Raw genomic sequence first — 24,163 nt, forward strand, 5'->3', positions numbered from 1 at the left:
AATATGACCATAAACTTGGCACCTGAAACACCATAGTGGATTCAGCACAAAAGGTTATTTGGGATAACTGATTACTAACATTACTTTGTTTCAGCATCAACACTCAAAAGGACAGACAGACATTCTGTTTCACCACTCTAGCCACTGTGTCTGCGAGTGTCACAGACCTGGTTGGCCTTCTTCTATGGCAGTGATTCTCAACTGGTGGGTCAAGGTTTTGAATGGGTTGTGGGTGTCTGAGTAAAAAAGAAAATAATAAATTACTCTTTTTTTTTTTACAATGAAAAAATACTTCAGTCTGAACCTAAAGGATTTAAACCAGGTAGAAAGTGTGTAGAAATTATAATGCATTAACATTTTTTTTCAATCACAGTATTTTCAATATAGCTATTAGCGGCGTTATTTTGGTTGATTTTTCGTCAAGAATATAGGCAAAATGTTATTATTGACAAATGAAAGAGTTGCTACATTTACTATCAATATAGCATTAAAATAGTTTTCCAGATTGTATTTTGGTGAATATTTTTCGCGGTGTGAATGTTGGGTCATGATTGAGACAACCTGGTTCAGGTCTCAAGGCAAGACCAGTTGAGAACCACTGTTCTTTGTATTGTATTGGGCTCCTGGGTGGCGCAGCGGTCTAAGGCACTGCATCTCGGTGCAAGAGGGGTCACTACAGTCCCTGGTTTGATTCCAGGCTGTATTGGTTGGCATTCAAAATAAAAGTGCTTATTTGAATACATTGACATTTTAATTAAATGCTACATTAATAGCATAGCAATGACATTTGAAGAATACTCTTGCAGGAACCCAAGGGGTGCTGGTGGTGGGGGCGTCCATGCAGAAAGCAATGGGATAATCGAGGGGGGATGTTCATGAAGGAACCAATTGGAAACTCGGTGAGGTAGGCGTTCCTGCAGATGCAGGAATGCCCCGAATTGTAGGCTGCACTTGCACACCATTGTTTGAGCCGGTAGGTGGTGTTATTTTTTTCTGCCTCCCCTCAGTCTCAAAAGTTTTATATGATGCTGTCTGTCTGTTTGCGTTGAATGAAGATGGCGACCAGTTCAGAACGTAGTCCCCCACCCTTTCCCGAGGACCTGGAACCGGAGCCTGACGAAGTTGGAGACCAAGACAGTGATGACGGAGAAGACATTTTTCTTGGCACAGTGAGTGTCTGTTGTTGATTTCTTACTAACGTAAATATTTTGTCTAGAAAACTCGGCACTCCCCGGGTTGTTATCCAAGTAGCTAGCTACTGTAGCTGCCAAACATTGCTAACAAGGGCCTGTGAAATCCATTGGGTTCATTGACACGAAGCTATTAGTTGGCTAACTAGCCGGATATGCATTAACTGGCTAACTCTCGTCTCCGGAGTAGCTAACGTTACGCCAGAGTATGGCGTGTCCTACCGTTAACTTACTCCTTCAGGTCCAAATACATGTTATTTTCAGAGGTAGACTGGCTCTGGCAGCCAAAACAGCCAAATACTCCATATAAACGTGAACCGATGTTCAATTGCGATACGGTTCTACAAACATAAAGCCCTTTACTTTCAAATCACATCAAAATAATTTCACAAATACTAAATATACACTCACTGTACACTATTTAAACTTGCTATTACAGTTGCAGCCAGAAGTATTTTTCAGTCACAACACGTTTCTGGCGGCCTTCCACACAGGTTAGGCGTTCGGAGCATGCTAGATAGAGGACCACTTGTGCTAGTTAGCGGTCTTCCCTAAACACGCGCTGTAACATTGAGATATGGCGTTGTGGGAACACTACACACCTTTTATAAAGTTTGGGCTAGTCATTTAAACTTTTAGTTCAACGTTATTTCTCGCTGATATGAAAGATGCGTTCCTTATGTTTGCAAAACCGTACCGCAATAAACGCAAGCTTTGTGGCTCTTACAAAAGTCCCCGGGGAAGAAGATACTGTACATTTTTATTTTATTTATTTTACCTTTATTTAACCAGGTAGGCAAGTTGAGAACAAGTTCTCATTTACAATTGCGACCTGGCCAAGATAAAGCAAAGCAGTTCGACAGATACAACAACACAGAGTTACACATGGAGTAAAACAAACATACAGTCAATAATAAAGTATAAACAAGTCTATATACAATGTGAGCAAATGAGGTGAGAAGGGAGGTAAAGGCAAAAAAAGGCCTTGGTGGCAAGGTAAATACAATATAGCAAGTAAAACACTGGAATGGTAGTTTTGCAATGGAAGAATGTGCAAAGTAGAAATAAAAATAATGGGGTGCAAAGGAGCAAAATAAATAAATAAATTAAATACAGTTGGGAAAGAGGTAGTTGATAGGGCTAAATTATATGTGGGCTATGTACAGGTGCAGTAATCTGTGAGCTGCTCTGACAGTTGGTGCTTAAAGCTAGTGAGGGAGATAAGTGTTTCCAGTTTCAGAGATTTTTGTAGTTCGTTCCAGTCATTGGCAGCAGAGAACTGGAAAGAGAGGCGGCCAAAGAAAGAATTGGTTTTGGGGGTGACTAGAGAGATATACCTGCTGGAGCGTGTGCTACAGGTGGGAGATGCTATGGTGACCAGCGAGCTGAGATAAGGGGGGACTTTACCTAGCAGGGTCTTGTAGATGACATGGAGCCAGTGGGTTTGGCGACGAGTATGAAGCGAGGGCCAGCCAACGAGAGCGTACAGGTCGCAATGGTGGGTAGTATATGGGGCTTTGGTGACAAAACGGATTGCACTGTGATAGACTGCATCCAGTTTGTTGAGTAGGGTATTGGAGGCTATTTTGTAAATTACATCGCCAAAGTCGAGGATTGGTAGGATGGTCAGTTTTACAAGGGTATGTTTGGCAGCATGAGTGAAGGATGCTTTGTTGCGAAATAGGAAGCCAATTCTAGATTTAACTTTGGATTGGAGATGTTTGATATGGGTCTGGAAGGAGAGTTTACAGTCTAACCAGACACCTAAGTATTTGTAGTTGTCCACGTATTCTAAGTCAGAGCCGTCCAGAGTAGTGATGTTGGACAGGCGGGTAGGTGCAGGTAGTGATCGGTTGAAGAGCATGCATTTAGTTTTACTTGTATTTAAGAGCAGTTGGAGGCCACGGAAGGAGAGTTGTATGGCATTGAAGCTTGCCTGGAGGGTTGTTAACACAGTGTCCAAAGAAGGGCCGGAAGTATACAGAATGGTGTCGTCTGCGTAGAGGTGGATCAGAGACTCACCAGCAGCAAGAGCGACCTCATTGATGTATACAGAGAAGAGAGTCGGTCCAAGAATTGAACCCTGTGGCACCCCCATAGAGACTGCCAGAGGTCCGGACAACAGACCCTCAGATTTGACACACTGAACTCTATCAGAGAAGTAGTTGGTGAACCAGGCGAGGCAATCATTTGAGAAACCAAGGCTGTTGAGTCTGCCGATGAGGATGTGGTGATTGACAGAGTCGAAAGCCTTGGCCAGATCAATGAATACGGCTGCACAGTAATGTTTCTTATCGATGGCGGTTAAGATATCGTTTAGGACCTTGAGCGTGGCTGAGGTGCACCCATGACCAGCTCTGAAACCAGATTGCATAGCAGAGAAGGTATGGTGAGATTCAAAATGGTCGGTAATCTGTTTGTTGACTTGGCTTTCGAAGACCTTAGAAAGGCATGGTAGGATAGATATAGGTCTGTAGCAGTTTGGGTCAAGAGTGTCCCCCCCTTTGAAGAGGGGGATGACCGCAGCTGCTTTCCAATCTTTGGGAATCTCAGACGACACGAAAGAGAGGTTGAACAGGCTAGTAATAGGGGTGGCAACAATTTCGGCAGATAATTTTAGAAAGAAAGGGTCCAGATTGTCTAGCCCGGCTGATTTGTAGGGGTCCAGATTTTGCAGCTCTTTCAGAACATCAGCTGAATGGATTTGGGAGAAGGAGAAATGGGGAAGGCTTGGGCGAGTTGCTGTTGGGGGTGCAGTGCTGTTGACAGGGGTAGGAGTAGCCAGGTGGAAAGCATGGCCAGCAGTAGAAAAATGCTTATTGAAATTTTCAATTATGGTGGATTTATCAGTGGTGACAGTGTTTCCTATCTTCAGTGCAGTGGGCAGCTGGGAGGAGGTGTTCTTATTCTCCATGGACTTTACAGTGTCCCAGAACTTTTTTGAGTTAGTGTTGCAAGAAGCAAATTTCTGCTTGAAAAAGCTAGCCTTGGCTTTTCTAACTGCCTGTGTATAATGGTTTCTAGCTTCCCTGAACAGCTGCATATCACGGGGGCTGTTCGATGCTAATGCAGAACGCCATAGGACGTTTTTGTGTTGATTAAGGGCAGTCAGGTCTGGGGAGAACCAAGGGCTATATCTGTTCCTGGTTCTAAATTTCTTGAATGGGGCATGTTTATTTAAGATGGTTAGGAAGGCATTTTTAAAAAATATCCAGGCATCCTCTACTGACGGGATGAGGTCAATATCCTTCCAGGATACCCCGGCCAGGTCGATTAGAAAGGCCTGCTCGCTGAAGTGTTTCAGGGAGCGTTTTACAGTGATGAGAGGAGGTCGTTTGACCGCTGACCCATTACGGATGCAGGCAATGAGGCAGTGATCGCTGAGATCTTGGTTGAAGACAGCAGAGGTGTATTTAGAGGGGAAGTTGGTTAGGATGATATCTATGAGGGTGCCCGTGTTTAAGGCTTTGGGGAGGTACCTGGTAGGTTCATTGATAATTTGTGTGAGATTGAGGGCATCAAGTTTAGATTGTAGGATGGCTGGGGTGTTAAGCATGTTCCAGTTTAGGTCGCCTAGAAGCACGAGCTCTGAAGATAGATGGGGGGCAATCAGTTCACATATGGTGTCCAGAGCACAGCTGGGGGCAGAGGGTGGTCTATAGCAGGCGGCAACGGTGAGAGACTTGTTTTTAGAAAGGTGGATTTTTAAAAGTAGAAGTTCAAATTGTTTGGGTACAGACCTGGATAGTAGGACAGAACTCTGCAGGCTATCTTTGCAGTAAATTGCAACACCGCCCCCTTTGGCAGTTCTATCTTGTCTGAAAATGTTGTAGTTTGGAATTAAAATGTCTGAATTTTTGGTGGTCTTCCTAAGCCAGGATTCAGACACAGCTAGAACATCCGGGTTGGCAGAGTGTGCTAAAGCAGTGAATAGAACAAACTTAGGGAGGAGGCTTCTAATGTTAACATGCATGAAACCAAGGCTATTACGATTACAGAAGTCGTCAAAAGAGAGCGCCTGGGGAATAGGAGTGGAGCTAGGCACTGCAGGGCCTGGATTCACCTCTACATCGCCAGAGGAACATAGGAGGAGTAGAATAAGGGTGCGACTAAAAGCAATAAGAATTGGTCGTCTAGAACGTCTGGAACAGAGAGTAAAAGGAGGTTTCTGGGGGCGATAAAATAGCATCAAGGTATAATGTACAGACAAAGGTAAGGTAGGATGTGAATACAGTGGAGGTAAACCTAGGTATTGAGTGATGAAGAGAGAGATATTGTCTCTAGAAACATCATTGAAACCAGGAGATGTCATTGCATGTGTGGGTGGTGGAACTAATAGGTTGGATAAGGTATAGTGAGCAGGACTAGAGGCTCTACAGTGAAATAAGCCAATAAACACTAACCAGAACAGCAATGGACAAGACATATTGACATTAAGGAGAGGCATGCTTAGTCGAGTGATCAAAAGGGTCCAGTGAGTGGAGAGGTTGGTTTAGGGTCACGGCGATTTAGACAGCTAGCCAAGCCAACCGGTAGCAAGCTAGCATAGGATGGAGTCTGTTGTTAGCCACCTCTTGCGTTCGGTCAGTAGATTAGTGGGGTTCCGTGTGGTAGAGGGGATTAATCCAAATCACACAACAACAACAAAAATAAGAACAATAGATATAGTTATAAAGGCCCGAGAAGAAAACATAATAATTCAAATAAATAAATTGTCCGATTGTCTATTCAGATAGCAGCCGGAAAGACAGCTAACGGTTAGCGGGCCGCAGATGGGCGTTCCGGTAACGTCGCGACAGAGGAGCCAGCCGGATCTCCTACATTGATCACTAGTTAGGTGGGGTAAACCCTTTTGGTGGATTTTCTGGTATATCATCTAAATAAATAAATCACAGCACGTTTTTGGACTCATTCAGCAGTGTTTACCTGAGTACAATACCACAATAAATAATATTGAAAGTTCAATTTTATATTCCTAAAACTTAAGTTGAAAATGACGCTGTAGCTGCGTCCGGTTGACAAGACCTAATGATGATAACCCGATGGGACACTTTAAAAAATGTTTTGACAAGTCCTTAACCATTTGCGCTTTGTTACGGGGGTCACCTAAACAGAAACGCAACATTGACAAAACAATCAATTATCACGTTGAAATCAATTGCACGAGAGATGAGGCTGCATGTCCTATTAAAACTATCGCTGCTCAAAAAAACACTCGGAATTTGAAGGTAGCGGAAGTGGATGCTGAGATAGAATCAAGCAGCGCGTCGAGCAAAGTTGGCGAATACGAATGTTCGGAATGGGCAACAGTAGTATCGAAATCTGGAACAAAAAGGGAATAGTCTAAAATTGGAGTGAAGTATGCGTGTATGAATGATGATGAATCACTTCTTGTTGGGATGCGTTAAAGATGTGTATGTGGGAGACCGGTTTGAGTGGTTGGAAGTTGTGAAGTATGCATTAGGAAAAGTGTAGTCTGTCAGTGACCAGGAGTGGTCTTGTTTTTGATTAATTGTGTTTCTGTGGAACAGAGGAAGATTACAATGGGCCTCAAAGAATCCGGACAATATACATTTTGTGTTTTGAACTTTGGAGTAGAGCACCCTTCAAAGGAGTCATCTCAGTGGTGACGACAGATGTTTAGGTTGAATACCTGAAGAGAATTCCTGATGTGGTTGGTGCCCGTCGTCTGACCTGCTGGGTGAATAGAGAAAGCGGAAGTTTGTCGGTCCTGTTGCTTTTTGATTAAGAGAAAATACCTAGCATGTGAAGCTTGGTTATGTAAGATGCTGTAAGAGCTTTTCTCCCCAAACTACTTCAGTGTAAGAATTTATAAAGGATTTGGCCAAGTATGTGCAGACACACTGGGGCAGCAGGTACCCTAGTGGTTAGAGTGTTGGGCCTGTAACCATAAGGTTGCTGGATCGAATCCCCGAGCTGACAAGGTAAAAATGTCGTTCTACCCCTGAACAAGGCAGTTTAACCCACTGTTCCTCGGTAGGCCATCATTGTAAATAAGAATATGTTCTTAACTGACTTGCCTAGTTAAGTGTGTATGTATTAGTTATTTATATTGAGCGTGTGTAGAAGGACCATGTGATGTCAGCACAAGAACGGTTTGTCAGCAGCTTCGTGAAATGGGTTTCTATGGCCGAGAAGCCGCACAGCCAAACGGCGGCTAGATTGGTGTAACGCTTGGAGCAGTGGAAACGTGTTCTCTGGAGTGAGGAATCATGCTTCACCATCTGGCAGTCCAACGGATGACTATGGGTTTGGTGGATGCCAGGTGAATGCTACCTGCGCCAATGCATAGTGCCAACTGTAAAGTTTGGTGGTGGAGGAATAATGGTCTGGGGATGTTTTTCATGGGAAAGGGCCTTCCCCAAACTGTTGTCACAAAGTTAGAAACACAGAATCATCATTATATGCTGTAGTGTTAATATTTCCTGTGACTGGAAATCTTAACTCTACAGCATACAATGACGATTCTGTGTTTCTAACTTTGGCAGCAGTTTGGGGACTGCCCTTTCTTGTTTCAGCATGACAATGCCCCTGTTTACAAAGCGAGGTCCATACAGAAAGGGTTTGTCGAGATCGGTGTGGAAGAACTTGACTGGCATGCACAGACCTCCACCCCATCGAACACCTTTGGGGTGAATTGGAATGCCGACTGCGAGCCAGGCCTAATCGCCCAACATTAGTGGCCAACTTCACTAATGCTCTTGTTGCTGAATGGATGCAAATCCCCGCAGCAATGTTCCAATATCCACAGAAGAGTGGAGGCTTCTATAGCAGCAAAGGGGAATCAACTCCTTAGTAATGCCCATGTTTTTTTTAGAATAAGATGTTAGATGAGCACATGCCTACATACTTTATAGCTGCATTCTAAGTGCTGTGACCTCCCCCCGCTCGCTCGTAAGACAACCCATGATCTACACAACCCATGATGTGGATTTATCCTGACAGTGGAGTACTTTCCTGAAAACATTTGAAAAGCTTTGATTTTGGAGTGAACTGTCCCTACCTACTCCATAGCTCCACTGTTTTAGATTCTTGTGCAAACTTTTCTAAAAAACACTGTCGGTGAACCCAACAGCTTTGTCAGCTAAATTACTCACTCAGGGTGTAGGAGGGCAAGGCAAGTTTGAGTATAGGTCACACCCTGGAGTTTGCACATGTCAAGTGAACCTCATATTGCTGTAAAAGTACAGGAAGGGAGGCTAAAGCTCAGCCTCCAGTCATGTGAGTCTCAGATGTGGCCACATGCTCACTACCAGGAACTTTTCCATAGAACCCAAGTTTTAATTCTTCAATCGGGCTTCTGAGCGCAATCTTTGATTCCTGAAAAACAATGAATTCCTCCTCTTAGAAGTTGTGGTAGACATGTATTTATCTGTGTAGACCTGACAGACGTTTTGTGTTATTCCTGGTAAGTTCTCTATTTCTCCTGTGCAGTTAGACTCATTTTGATGTGGAATAGTTATTTGTATTTGTTTTAAATATCTTTGACTCTTATAATGTAGTTTGAGTGGAATTCACATGGATGTTAAATCAATTGTAAAACGGGACAGAGACGTGAGTGTCTTTGCTGTTGTTGCTGCTGCAACCTTGCTTATTTGCATGATTTGAGAAATGCTGTTCTTTCTTCATCTCCAGGATAACCCATTGGAGATAAAGATGTCACTTGCAGACAGCGAAGGGTCCATCACAAGTTCAACCAAACCACTGAGTGAAGCATCTAGTCCTCCAGTGATGGACCTCCTTAGTGAACCAGCAAGTGAGGCATCTAGTGCGCCAATGGTGGACCTCCTTATGGAACCAGCAAGTGAGGGATCTAGTGCTCCAATGGTGGACATCCTTAGTGAACCAGCAAGCGAGGCATCTAGTGCGCCAATGGTGGACCTCCTTATGGAACCAGCAAGCGAGGGATCTAGTGCTCCAATGGTGGACCTCCTTATGGAACCAGCAAGCGAGGCATCTAGTGCTCCAATGATGAACCTCCTTATGGAACCAGCAAGCGAGGCATCTAGTGCTCCAATGATGAATCTCCTTATGGAACCAGCAAGTGACGACTTAAAGGAGCCTCCCAAACCTGACATCGACCCATTGGCTGACATTATCAACGACACTCCACTCAGTGAAGGCAAAACACCGGTTGCTGCGATGCCCCAGGAGCCACCGAGCGACCTCTTTGACGATGAGCCTAGCGAACTTTTCGCTGAACCACGACAAAGTAACACCGCCAAGCAACAACAAACTAGCATCTTTGACGAACCTGATGAGGACCTCTTCAGCGAACCACTGGGTGAGGCCTCGAAGAAACCCCAGAATGATTTCTTCAAAGAAGCACTTGCACCAGTGGCCAAAGCTAGCAATGTCTGCGGTCCTCTGAGTGACAACTACAATGAGCACCCCACTGATATATTCACTGAGGAGGCTATCACTACTCTCCCTAGTGCAGTCAGTACTGTTTCCGTCAACTCCAAGACCAACGGAGTCCACTCCGATGAGGAGGAACCTGATATATTTGCAGGTAAGAATTTACAGATTATTAATCATACATTTCAAATGATACATTTTAACGTGCTATATTTGCTGAGGGCTTGAAACAAGCAGTGAAATGAACAAAAACTGTGTGTGTGCAAGCCATTGGGGCTGATAAGGAAACTGCTGTCTCAGCGTTGTGCCGTTAGGAAGAGGAAAGCTGGAACAGGAATGTCCTTTGCTGACCCCTCACTCACATTAATAAACAGACAGAGTAGTACCTTCCTGGTGTTGGTCATGAGGAATGTGGCCCTTCTCACGTGGACTCACACACTCACCTGACCAAAAGACGAGTGAAATATCTGTCAAAATCTTCAATTGATTCTCCCATTGGCTTTTCTACCACGGACTCAGAAAATATTGACAATATGATTTAGTCTGGAAGAAGAGTGCTGTTGTCACTATTCCCTGACAGAGACAGTGGCTCTATTGTAATCAGACCTTTGAGTGAGTTTGTGGCAACCAGCATGTTCGACAGGTAGAGGAGTACTGATGCAAAGAAAATAAACAGGTTTGGGGTAAATTGGATATGTGGGAATTGACTCCAATTAACTTAAATTTGAAAAAGCGTGACTCTCCAATACCATGAACTTTTAGTCTTACTACCCTCATCGCTCTCTTTTTTTTCTGCTCCCCTCTTTTAGAAGCCACCGTAGAGCTGTCTCTGGACAGCCCTAGGAATGACAGAAAAAAGAAAGAGGCAGCCAAGCCCTCTGCGTCTGCGTCTGCCCCTGCTCCCTCAGTCTCAGCAAGTGCTTCCAAACCGCAACCCAAGACCCTGGAGGAGGTACAGTACATTACAGTACGGTACAGAACTGCAACTAAACCGACTTTTGTATTGTTAATTCGATTTCCGTGGGTGCGTATACATTGACCTTAAGGGGTTTTAACTGCTCATTCACATGTGTTCACTCCCACAGAGCGTCCCAACATGGGTATTCAGTGTTGTACAATTTACAGGTCATTCAAAATACAGCTGTATATGCTTTTCTTCCACCACCTTGGTTATGTCAATTGACTCAGTCAAGTGTGTATTTGGAAGAGGTGTGAACTCGAGTCACAAATTTGACTTGATACTCGACATGATATGAACTTACTTCAGACTTGAGTCTCCGTGGATTACTCTACATGCATCAAGACAGTAGCCGCAGCATCCCACTTGCAAAAAAAACCGTGCTAGTGAACCGCACACTCAGTCCTCTGATTGGACCATCACTGTCAATCAGCACAGGTCGTGTGAGCTAGCGCAGTGATTCTCAGTGGGGTCGCAAGGTATTGGGGGGGGGTCACACGAGTGTGAAACTGAATGGGGAATTTTTCTATTTAAATTCTTTATGTATGTGTGTGGGAAGGTTCTATCCATATATATGGGGATTTAACCTTCCCAGCTCTGCAGATTTTGCTGCGAAGAGACAGAATCAGTAGATCTGTTTTAGTACTGTCCATATGTAGCTTGTTTTTGGTCACCGGTCGAGGAATGGCTGAAGAATTGCAACATTTACCTGGCGCTAACTCTTCAGATAGCACTACTGGGTGATCTGAAAAGTCAATCAATCAATAATATACTTTAATAATTTACAATCTGTAGAAATTTAGTAAGGTTCAGAATGTTTGTGAAACAACACAGTCGGAAAAATACATGGCAAATAGAAATCCAATATGGATGGTGTTAAGAGATAGCTGGGAGGGGTTAAATGGAGCTGAAGGGAGGAACTAATAACAAGCTAACTAATGTAAAACATACCATGTCCGTAAAACGTATATAGGTTCAGAACTTTTGTGAAAGAAATGGATTGGAGCGGTTGAGGTTAGAGGACGGACATGAGTAAAAACAAACAAAATATAACTATTGTAAAATAGACTGTGCCCATAGAATGTGTGTGTGTATATATATATCACCCCTCCCCACATTGGAGAAAACTAGTGAACAACAACTCTTAAGCTTCTACTTCCAGCTTCTTCTTTATATATATATATATATAATTTTTTAATTTTTTTTTTTTTTTTTTAAGATGGAAGTAGAAGCTTAATAGTTGTTCACTAGTTTTCTCCAATTTGGGGAGGGGTGGTAGGATTAGAAAGTAATCAAGGAAAATGTATTTAGATGTGTGTACAGTACCAGTTATAAGGAAATCAGTCATTTGCAATACATTTACTTAGGCCCTAATCTATGGATTTCACATGACTGGGAACACAGATATGCATCTGTTGGTAACAGGATAAAAAAAATTGAAAGTAGGGTTGTGGCTCAGACAACCAGTCGGTATCTGGTGTGCCTCATAAAGCGTGACTTCTCTTTCGCATATAGTTGATCAGGCTGTTGATTGTGGAATGGTGTCCCACTCTTCTAATGGCTGTGCAAAGTTGACATCTGTGGCATTGTTGTGACAAAGCGGCACCTGTGTAATGATCATGCTGTTTAATCAGCTTCTTGATATGCCACACCTGTCGGGTGGATGGATTATCTTGACAAAGGAGAAATGCTCACTAACAAATTTGTCCCTGAATGTCTGGGATCTATAATTTCAGCTCATGAAACATGGAACCAACACTTTAAAAAAAAATGTGTTCAGTATAGTTCTTATTCTAAATTGTGTGGCTCCAACAATACAACATCACTATTTTGTATGTGAACTTGTTGTGAAAACATTTCAGATAATGGCCATTGACTGATTTGAATGACCATTTTGTCTCTACCATATGCAGTTGGAAGAGGAGGTTGAGGATAAATTTGAGCTGAATATCTCAATAACCAATCCAGAGAAAGTTGGTGAGTTTCACTATATTTCAACGTTTTCTTCCTTCTGTGAAAATGACACCTATTATGATGAACCCTGCATCAATGTTGTCGTAAAAATAAACGGCTTCCTCATTCTCTCAATGCCTGCTGCTTCTCTTTTCCTGGTTCCTCTCCTTCCTTTCTCTGAAGTGAGAGTGAAGGGCGTACCCATATCAATGTAATACGTGAAGGTCCTATTTTTTCAAATAAAAGTAACACAACAATAAAAGGGGTCAAACCAAGAAGTTTAAAATTGATGTTGGTTTTACCCCTTAGTATAATTGTCCAGTTAATAATTGTCTTTCATTCTACAGGGGATGGCATGAACGCTTACATGGCCTACAAAGTCTCCACACAGGTAATATCAATGAAACATTTTCTAAACATTTAGCCTTTTCCAGTTCAGTGTCTTCTTTACCCCTTAGCTAACACTTCATCTCCGCTCCTCTCTCTTTCAGACCACGCTGCCCATGTTCCGCAGTAAGACGTTCACAGTGCGCCGGCGTTTCAGTGACTTCTTAGGCCTTTACGAGAAGCTCTCGGATAAACACACACTGAACGGCTACATTGTGCCCCCGCCGCCTGAGAAGAGCATTATGGGTAATCTATAGTATACGCATAATTGGATACCTTGAGTTAATGTCGCTTTAGGCAGCAAATCATTCATAGTTTCTCAATGGGGGCCATGCATTTTCCACCGTTTTCCATTGTCAACGGATCAATTTTGGTTCGTGGGTCTTTGACCTATTGATGTGTTTGTCCTGGTTTTGACCAGTGTATGTGTGTTTTAGCCTAATTGATTTGTCATGTTTCGGACAGGCATGACTAAAGTCAAAGTGGGAAAAGAGGACAACTCGTCGGCTGAGTTTGTGGAGAGGAGGAGGGCGGCTCTGGAGAGGTAGCGAATGGGCTTTCCTCTTGAGGTTTCCTGTATTGGCAAAACGGTGATGGGTAGCAGTAGACTTGGAACCGTGATAGTATAACTTGTAGATGAGCACTTTTTAATGAGCCATTGCATAGGGACTTGGTTGTGAAGGTAGTATGCAAAAAGTTGGGAGGTCAATTAGAAGTTCGGACTAAATGACCCCAATGTAACTGTAGTGAAATGTTTAATTTGTTCGGTTTTGTCATCCCAAAAGGTATCTGCAGAGAGTGGTGTTCCACCCATCACTGCTACAAGACCCTGATGTCAGAGAATTCTTGGAGAGAGATGATGTAAGCTCGGCGTGTGTGCGTGCACCACCCTCACACAAAGATACTGTCTGTCTATCCACACACACACACACATGTGCTTGCCCTGCTCATGACCCATTTAATGTCTCAGGACCCTGCTGTCCCATTTTCTCTTAAAATGCTTGACAGGCTTTCTGTTACATTTTCACATGCTAAGTGATAAATATTGTTCAGACTTGTCATCCATGTGTGCGTCGGGGTCTGATTCAAGAATTTCAGAGCGCCGTCCATTTCCAATTAGGATTTTTCCATATGTGAATTTGTAGCCATTTCAATTGACCACAAGAGACCTGACTGCAAAGCGTTTTGCTACGTTGTGCACTAATGAATGCGACCCTGATGTGACTCTCTTAAGGTGTGTGTGTGTGTTGTAGATGCCCAGGGCTCACAACACCCAGGCTCTGAGCGGCGCCGGCTTCCTGAAGATGATCAACAGGGCTACAGACTCCCTCAGCAAGATGACCATCAAAATGAATGAGTCGGACGTGGTGAGTCTCCCTCCACTGACCACTGTGACACAGTCTCCGTTTGACTGGATGCGTTCATTTTACCTCACCCGTGGCGGAGTGTGCTTATTTTAAAGTGAAATCTACACCTACCCAGGCGAATGGACCCAGCGGCACTAAAACGAATGCACCCACTATCTTGCACAATCGATACAACCGTTGCGGCTCTAATGTGCGGTTGCCTGTGTCATGCTGTGTTACCAGTGGTTCGAGGAGAAACTGCAGGAAGTGGAGGCTGAGGACCAGCAGCTGAGGAAGCTCCACATCATGGTGGACTCTCTGGTTGGACACAGGAAAGGTACGGTACAATGGAATACAAGTGTTTTATCGGACAGACTCAGACAGACACACAAGGCTATAAGCAGTGCATGGCCACCTATTGTGTGTGTGGAATGGAAATATGTCTTCTTGCTGTCCCTTTTTCCCACCAAACTACACACACACACAATGGGCTTTAAGCGGCACATGCTTAACTCCCCCGCTCTACTTCCCCCAGAGTTGTCGGTAAACACGGGTGGCTTTGCCAAGAGCGTGGCGATGCTGGGCAGCTCGGAGGACAACACGGCCCTGTCCAGAGCCCTCTCCCAGCTGGCCGAGGTGGAGGACAAGATGGAGCAGCTGCACCAAGAGCAGGCAGCCAGCGACTCGTTCTGCTTCGCCGAGCTGCTCGCCGACTACATCCGCCTGCTGGGATCTGTCCGGGTACCTACAGAGAGTCAATGGCATAACACAGGCTGTGTCTGAAAATGTTAAAAGCTGTTAAATCCTTGTTTCCTCGTCCTTTTTTCCTCCAGTTCTTTCCCCTTTCTCAAAGCACATTGGAGGAAGAGGTCGGCGGTAAGGTCACTTTCAGAGTGAGGTATTGAGGAAAAAAGGACGGAGGAAGCGATTTGATTATGACTAAGGCTGTTGCGGTGACCGTATTACCACGACACCGGTAGTCGTGACATGACCGCAGTAAAATTCCATGTGACTGTGGAGTCACGGTAATCTCTTCTTTATGCACTCTGGACATGTTGGTAGTACCCAACTTGCTAATGACCATCAGGTCCTAATGACCTGGTACTCTTTGCTCTATTGTCCCTCTAACCACTCTGACATTAATGCAAATGCAATCGAAAATGACATCAAACACTTATCATCAAAACATGATTTCAAAACTTACCTCAATGAGGTTATACAGCAGGTTGAAACGCTATAGTTTAGTTTATTTTTTTACATTTTTTTTATATAACATGGTCATTGTGGATGTTTCAAAGCCTAACAACAAAGCCGAACTAACAAATGACATTAGTAAAGATTAAATTGAGAATAGTCTGATGGGTGAAAATATGATCACTTGATGAGAGAACAGCTGAGGTGAGGAACGGAGCACAAGCTGCTTTTTTTTCTAACTTTCTCAAATCATCAATAGCCTTTAGTTGCATCAGGCAGCCCATATGTTTTGATTTCTAAAGACATTAAGGTTCGTATCATTCACAACTAAAGTTGCCAAATACCTCTAAATCTAGCTGAGGAGTATTTCTGTCTAATTCCCTTTTGTGGGGGAAAAACTTATTCTGATCAAATTTATAAAGCCTTTCTTACATCAGCTGATATCTCAAAGTGCTGTACAGAAACCCAGCCTAAAACCCCAAACAGCAAGCAATGCAGGTGTAGAAGCACGGTGGCTAGGAAAAACTCCCTAGAAAGGCCCAAAACCTAGGAAGAAACCTAGAAAGGAACCAGGCTATCAGGGGTGGCCAGTCCTCTTCTGGCTGTGCTGGGTGGAGATTACAACAGAATATGGCCAAGATCTTCAAATGTTCATAAATGACCAGCATGGTCAAATAATAACAATCACAGTAGTTGTCGAGGGTGCAGCAAGTCAGCACCTCAGGAGTAAATGTCAGTTGGCTTTTCATAGCCGCTCAATCACTGAGAGTATCTCTACCGCTCCTGCTGTCTGATTGGCTGGGCCTGGCTCCCCAGTGCCCAGTTATGGGAAATCCATAGATTAGGGTCTATTGAAGTTATTTAAATTGACTGATTTCCTTTATGAACTGTAACTCAGCAAAATCTTTGAAATTGTTGCATTTTGCGTTTTATATATTTTTGTTCCGTATACAATAATGGCACTGGACTTTAAGCATTTATTAACAGACCTATGGCATGGAGCATAGCCAGATAACATGCAGTAGGCGAACTCATTCTGTTCTTCTGAAATGCATTCTCTTTGTGTTTCTTTAGACCTGACTAAAATAAATGTCTTTTTTTTTGTTGATCGTGTATATAACTTTTTTAAATGTAGATGTTCCAAAGGCGTGGAGGCCTGGTGAAGCTAAACGTGCTTGTTAATTAATGGTCAATTACTGTGAAACCGTCAGTCTTTTTGCATGACAATAACTTGGCTGACAAAATGTAAGTGACTGCCACAGCCCTAATAAGAGTAACATTTTCCGATGCAGCTATAGGCAACACACCATAATAACTGTCACCCTAAGATGAGACCGTTAAATGGTGTGCGTTTCTGTCCTCAGGCCTCCTTTGACCAGCGGATGAAGACATGGCAGCGCTGGCAGGATGCTCAGAACATGCTGCAGAAAAAGAGGGAGACAGAGGCCAAGCTGCTGTGGGCCAACAAACCTGACAAGCTGCAGCAGGCCAAGGATGACATCACTGAGGTAGCGCGCTGCCCGACCCCTGTACTACCCATTACTTTCGGTCTCTCCAGGTTGTGTTCATTAGGCACCAAATGGAAGAAAACAAATTGAAAAGGGAGGGAATACATATAGACTTTTCGAATAAAAAAAAAAATTTAATTGGATTTTTCGTCGCTAAGCATTTTCTGAATCGTGCCCTAATGTCTTAAACACACGGTCAGGAAGTTCTGTCCCCTGTTGCAAACAGACCAAGTACATACACAAATCACGTGACACGAAAGTCACTGTTTGACTAATGCCAATGAAATGCACCTGTTCCTCTTACTTTCAGTCCTCCAAAAAGTGATGGCATCACTTTTTACCAGAAATTAAACTCGCAGATTGTGCCTTTCACCCATTTCCCACCACTAGCGTGTTTCTTAACATTGATCCCAAGGATCCACTGTGTACTGGATTTGACTCCAACTGTACACATTGGCATACAAACCAAATGGTAACCTAAAGGGAAATAAATGTGCTTTGTTTACATACCAAATGTGCCTCCTTTCTCAACTCCTCTCTTCCCTAGTGGGAGGCCAAGGTGACTCAGTATGAGAGAGACTTTGACAGAGTGTCAGCTACAGTTCGCAAGGAGGTGCTCAGGTTTGAGGTAAAACATTTTAATTCGGGGGTAGGTGCTGGATAAGATGGAGAGAATAGAAAAACAATGTATTGCTTGTGTTATTTTTTCTAACAGAAAGAGAAGGCCCGCGATTTCAAGAAACAGATCATCAAATACCTGGAGTCTCTGCTACAGTCGCAGCAACAGGTAATAGTTTCTGCTCAATGGAGTAAACCTGGGCCTGTATTCATAAAGTGTCTCAGAACATGAGTGCTGATCTTGGATACATTTAGCCCTTTCATATGGACAGGGGTATTTTATCCTATTTAAGCACATGTTTTGAATATGGACCCTGCTAAATAAAGACTGGGTCATTACATTACGCATGAGTTATTTGGTATAAGAAGGCAGTTTCCAATGGTAAGAATATCTGAATTGTTTTGGGAACATGGGTGACAATGTTCTTGTACTTCTCCCTCTTTTTAGCTGATAAAGTACTGGGAGGCATTCTTGCCAGAGGCAAAAGCGATTGCGTGATGGAGTCCGCCAGCCAATGGAAAGAAAGAAGAGGAGGCGGCCTTTTTTTATACACTTTACCTCTCGCCTATAAACCAAGAAAATAACCAGAGAGTGCGCTGCAAAGGGAAATTTGATTCGTTTTTTAAAATCATCCTAAACCTATAGCGCTTCATTCTAACTGTTGTATTAATAATTGTATATTTTCATTTAACCTTCCACATATATTTTCTAAATGGTGAAAACAAACTTTAGCTCTTTTGTGATGGTATGGATGTGTGTGAGGGCTGGGTGTCCAACTTGCGTATGCAATGTTAATGATTCCATTAGTTTCCACTTCAGAACAGGAGAAATCATTGTTCTCAGTGCAACATCCTTATATTAACAATAGGAGATTTTTTACACATTAGCATTGTTAATAATTCACAACAGAGTGCCCATCACACACATGACACACGAGGCAGAGTTTCTGGGGCTTTCAAGGGGATCTAGTTGAATTAAATGCCCAATTCCAAATCAAACACCAGCACCCTACTCCCCATGCACTTCTTAAGAATCAAGATAAAGGATTGGGTATAAGTAAGCAATAATAACACAGAACATCCACCTAGTCTTTCAAAAGGCTTGGCATTGTTGCTATTGTGGCTGGGGGTCCATTTTGAATTGAGTCAAAGACACATGTGGATCCACATTCAGCCTGTATAATTTGGGAGGATCTTGAGATGTTTAAATTTCTACATTTTGAATCAAACTTTTTTTTTTTATTATTATACATGATCGGTTCAATCACTGTGGACATGACATCAACCCTCCAAAATAAAAGTCAAGAAAATAAGAACCAAGGTTGATAAGTGTGACAAATAATGTAAAACGTTTAAACCAAGTCAGTAACTGTTAAAAGTACTGCTGGTCCACATGGAAAGCACGTTAATTTCAATGGAAGCTGTCATTATATAACAGTTACTGCAGATTGTGATTAATTTGGATGAATGGCATCGGATTTGGGGGGAAAATGAAACCGTTTCAGGGAAATACTCCTACATCAAAAGGGCAATCAAATCTTCCCAACATGCATTGTAGTTTTCACTTTGCATGAGGAACCACATCCATTAAAATTATCACTTACCTAAATTCTTTGTGGAACAGAGTTGTTACAGGTTGTTACTTTCCCAGAATGAAAGGTCTTTAATTCAGTAGACTAGCTAGTAATACAATTGGGTTGGTCATTCTGATTGAGTGAAACTTCCTGGACCTTGGGCAAACAGTTGATCATGATTTAATGGCTCAGATTAGCGCCATGTTTAAGCTATATACATATGACTAAGTCTATTTTTCAGTGCTTGTCAATTAGTGTAAGAACATGGACCTCGAGACGCTTGGGTCAAACAACACCTGTTAAGATTAAAGATGCCCAAATCATAATTGTAGTAATCAAGAGAAACAAGCAAGACTCAAATGTATGAGATTTTGGGATGTAAACCATCCACCTGGGAGGATGCTAAAGACTGATTGTTTAGCAACAAAATGACGCGTGCGCAGCTATGGTGCAAAACAGATGGGGTTGGCTTAGATTGTTGACATGTGAACTTTATTTTGTCTTCAATGTTTATTGAAAACGAATGAGCACTCAAATCCATCGTTAGTTGTTGGTTAGCTATCTTGCATATACGTAACGTCAAAATACCTCAAGACATGGTATCAAGAACAAGATGAAACGAGCCACCTGCGATTCTCCACAAGCCCCATTTGAAGCGTGCGCATCGTTTGACGTGAGCTAACCCTTCTATAGTGCAATTCAAATGATTATTCTAACGTGTTGGGATGCATTTTATTTTAGAGCATACAATATACCGAGAGAAGTTTCTTCTATATCTGTTTATGTAAGCCATAGGCCAATACACACGTTTCTTCCATCGTTGTATTGTCACTTTAAGGGGAGAGACAGATCATTGGTTAAGGCAGATATAAATGAATCAACGTTATACTTTTACATAAAAGGCTACTAATTTCCAACACTCAATGCTGCTGTCAAATAAATTATAATTTTGTTATGACAGCCCAATTAATCGATCCCACTTCTAACATACATTTCTCTATTTTGGATTAGCATGTTTTTTTCTTTCTTCTTAAACTCAATTGCGGTAATGCCTACACAACAGATGATACCTAATGGGGACGTTTAATTCTCGTTGGCAGCTCAGACACCAGAGTTTTTTTTTTTTTTTTTTGAACTGCCGTAAATTATGGGAACTAAAGTTGTTTGAAGAAAAATTTAAAAAGTCGTCAAATTACCCGTTATTTATATGCCCCCTCCATGTGCAATACTAATAAAATGCTACTGTATTCCGGAGTTCCTGTGGTAAAGCATTGGCCCACGTGTTCTGTCTTAAAGGTTCAATTATACTCATCAAATAATTTCTGGGTAACAATTAAGTACCTTGCTGTGATTGCTTTTGACCATTTTAATTTAAAACAATTTCTCAAGCAATAATTTTGCTGGGACAGTGAAAGTGGACTGAGTAGCTGTTATTGGCAGAGATGTTTGGAACTCTTATTGGTCTAACTAATTTAGCACATGGTGATGTCTCCAGGCAGTCCAAAAGCTCCATCCAAGTTTTCAAACAGCTCTTACATTTGAAAAGGCATTTTCACAGTATTATTCCAACCTCTGTGAAAATATACACTGAGTGTACAAAACATTAGGAACGTCTTCCTAATATTGAGTTGCACCCACTTTTGTCCTCAACACATTCTCAAATCTTCGGGGCATGGACTCTACAAGGTGTCGAAAGCGTTCCATAGGGATGCTGGTCCATGTTGACTCCGATGCTTCCCACATTTGTGCCACGTTGGCTGGATGTCCTTTGGGTGGTGGACCATTCTTGATTAACACACAGGAAACTGTTGTGTGTGGAAAAACCCAGCAGCGTTTCAGTTCTTGACACCAGTGTGCCTGGCCCCTACTACCTTATCTTGTTCAAATGCACTTAAATCTTGTCTTACCCATTTACCCTCTGAATGGCACACATACACAATCCATGTCTCAAGGCTTAAAAATATGTTTTTAACCTGTTTCCTCCCATTCATCTACTCTGATTGGAGTGGATTTAATGGGTGACATCAATGTTTAATAGCGGTTGGCATCCAATATGTTGCATTACTGCCCCCAACTGGAATATAATATAAATCCATTATACTTTGATACAAAAACATTTGTGTGAAAACAAAAACACTACCCCATTCCACTACTTTGACTTTATCTGCTCCTGCACCATGCCAACGGCCTGGGAGGATGGGACACCACCGCTCAACACACCATGTAAATCTTCTGAAGTCAAATGTACTTCTCTGCAGCTGCCAACATCTATTTTCAGTGATTTCTGCAGTACAGTTGATAACCATTGCTATGAACACTAAGAAGCCAACGTTAGTGAAGTATATATCACTCGTTGGCCTATCACGCTGTGCTGGCACAGATCTACTACCCACAGGGATCCTCTCAGGATCCCTCACCCTTGACCCATCCTCCTCTACTTTCTTCACTGCCTCAGCATACGACAACTTCTGCACTACTCTGGCCACTTCAACCTGTCTCTTTCGCACCGGACACTTCTGATTCCCAGCAAAATGGACACCCCGTACAGTTGGCACACACAACTTTATCCATCGAAACGACATAATCCTCTGTTTTATGCCGTCCTGAACACTTCCCACATCTTGGAATCTCCCTCCTACACACTACTGTAACCTGTCCATAAATGTTGCACCTGAGACACTGCTGTGGATTCAGAAGAAAAGCTCTAACAGAAACTGATATATTCTAACATGACTTTATTGGTAAAAGACACTAACTCAAAACGACTGACTGTGACTCTCGATGCCAGGATCGGACTCCGAGCTTTTCACCACACCTTCCACCTCACTTCACTCACTTCACTTCCATTTCACCTCCAGAACTCAGTCTGGCGTACCCCTCACTCTGTTTGCACTTGACACCAATCTTCTTCGACACACCTCCCTCTTTTCCGCCATCCTCAACAGATAAAGACTCAAGCTCTGCCTCCCTCACTCTTCAACCTCTTCTTCCATTTCTCCTCTGAAAACCAATTAAACGACTCCTTGTGAAAATATTCCACTTGTCCACATCGAAACCTCTTTCTTGCCTCCTCAACAGAACATCTCTACTACAACTGACAGCTCAACAGGTGACATCAATAGGGATCATAGATTTCAGTCTCATATTCCTAATGTTTTGTACACTCCCGTGTATATAAAACAAAGTAAAATCACGTTTTTGACTGCACTGGGCCTTTTAACCTATTAGAGGATGTGTATAAAGCTATTATATTGCCCTCAGGCTCACACACCCTACTCTGAGACACTAGTAGGGAACTGATCCTTGGTTTGAAGCCCTCACACTTTCACTGTTGCTTATGTTTTTAGTCACATTCCTTTTATAAGCTCCTCTTTAGCCTCAATGTCCTTTGCTTTTAAGTTGAATTGCTAAAACTAGACTTACTGTAGGAGTAGTTTTGTTGATGTTGGTCTATCTTTGCAACTCATCTGCCAACATCACATTAGGTTTAGGGTTATGCACATACAGAAACCCCCTGAGGTTGTTGACGGAGCAGCCCAAGCTAGCTGACTATTCAGGTGGAGAAATACCTTTCCTCCAACTTTCCCTTTACTCACTTCAGGTCAAGTCTAAACAAGACCTTGGTAGGTAAAATGTCTTACAAAAGCTGAGGGTAAATTATTTCCCAACAATGACTTGTGGGTTTATAGTCCAAGTTCTTCACTGTAAATCTTTTTACGGGAACCTTGCCTTGTTTATCTTTAACTTAATTTATTTTTACAGCCACTGTCACCTCAAGGACAACTTTTCTCAGAACTCTGGTGAAATAAAGCCTTTTAGAATATATTATTTGAATTAGTGTGTGTTTTCAGAAGCTCCAAACAGATCAGATTGTCCATTATACAAAGCCCAGCCTCACATGGCCAATGACCACATAGCTGAGACTAACTTTCTTTTTTGTGCTGTTTTTTTAGTTTGCTGATGCTGTGACTTCTACTGCAGTAGTTGTGTGCATACAGCTAATGTTATCTTTGTTCCTACTGTACTCTAGCCTTCTGTTTTTTTCTGGTTAACCAAGTGTATAGCGCAGCACAATGCCCTGTTCCTCAGAGTTGCTTATGTGAGCATTATTTCCTGCTTGGATTGAATAAGCCCAAGTCAGCAGAGGAATACATGAATGAGGAAGTCACAGGATATCATGTCACACCATGTGATTCTCATTTATCATTTTCTATACATAGAAAAAATTGTCAATGGACTTGTGTAAATATGCAAATTCGTGTTTGGTGTTATATGTTATAGCCACAATCCTCAATAATAAGTATATTGTTTCACATTAGAAAGTGTGTGTGTGTAGCCTATGAAATGACCTTGGGAAAATCTCAGACCTGATTTGTAGTGAATTTCTCTTTAATAACCTATTAAGGTCTTAAAGGTACCTAAAGTGCAGAGTATCAAACTCCTGAGACATTTGTAAAAAAAAATATAATAATTTAGGGGGGTGCAATTGCAGATAGAACCTTAAGGCTCTGAAATGTCAATCTGGGTTCAGCCATGAGGTTTTATCTACATACATTAAGAAATTAAGACTAATTACTGTCATCTCTGAATGACGATCCAACATCATACACTAAGATTTTTAAAAGTGTCGTTTAAAAAATGTTTGCCTTCCATTATGAGTGATGAGTGATTTCTGCATAGTGCATCTATAAGAAAATAAATTGTAGAAATAGGCAGGGTTTATGACTTTGTGGCAGTGATGACCGACTAGCCTAGACCATAGAGCATCGCAATGGAGGTGTCATAACCATAAAACCTAGCGGTCAAAGAGGGAAATGGCTCCAATCGTTTTTTCACCATTCATTTTTCCCTTAGGGGATTTTAGAAACACTTAAAATAACGGCTGTGTAAATCTCTCGGACAAGGTGATTTATCAATATATTTGGCTCTATTTATGCTCAGATTAGAAAATGCTAATTAGCATCAACGTAGACATCATGCAAGACTACAAACTCCCTGTAAACTCCTGAGCGTCATCGCTTTCTGACACCTATGCTAACTTGCACAAGACCGTTCA

At 42.3% G+C, this 24,163-nt stretch overlaps 1 protein-coding gene across 4 annotated transcripts; it reads left to right on the plus strand.

Moving 5' to 3' along the window:
* The first annotated feature begins 813 nt into the window (after positions 1-813).
* Positions 814-20,375, plus strand: snx1a (sorting nexin 1a). Of its 4 annotated transcripts, none has more exons than XM_036950519.2 (15): positions 814-1,169; positions 8,847-9,723; positions 10,379-10,521; positions 12,441-12,504; positions 12,828-12,871; positions 12,972-13,113; positions 13,333-13,411; positions 13,653-13,728; positions 14,121-14,234; positions 14,457-14,550; positions 14,749-14,954; positions 16,772-16,915; positions 17,463-17,543; positions 17,631-17,702; positions 17,982-20,375. In XM_036950519.2, the coding sequence occupies exons 1-15, from the start codon at positions 1,050-1,052 to the stop codon at positions 18,030-18,032; spliced, it is 2,307 nt and encodes a 768-aa protein (XP_036806414.2). In that variant the 5' UTR covers positions 814-1,049; the 3' UTR covers positions 18,033-20,375. The 4 variants fall into 4 exon arrangements, with proteins under 4 accessions (XP_036806414.2, XP_036806412.2, XP_090058219.1 ...); XM_036950517.2 differs by having other exon boundaries at positions 816-1,169; positions 10,379-10,536; XM_090202093.1 differs by lacking the exon at positions 814-1,169 and adding an exon at positions 8,040-8,619.
* Positions 20,376-24,163: the final 3,788 nt, after the last annotated feature.

The sequence above is a fragment of the Oncorhynchus mykiss genome, chromosome 2, assembly GCF_057628025.1.
Source record: "Oncorhynchus mykiss isolate SJ-2025 chromosome 2, ASM5762802v1, whole genome shotgun sequence".
NCBI classification, from domain to species: domain Eukaryota; kingdom Metazoa; phylum Chordata; class Actinopteri; order Salmoniformes; family Salmonidae; genus Oncorhynchus; species Oncorhynchus mykiss.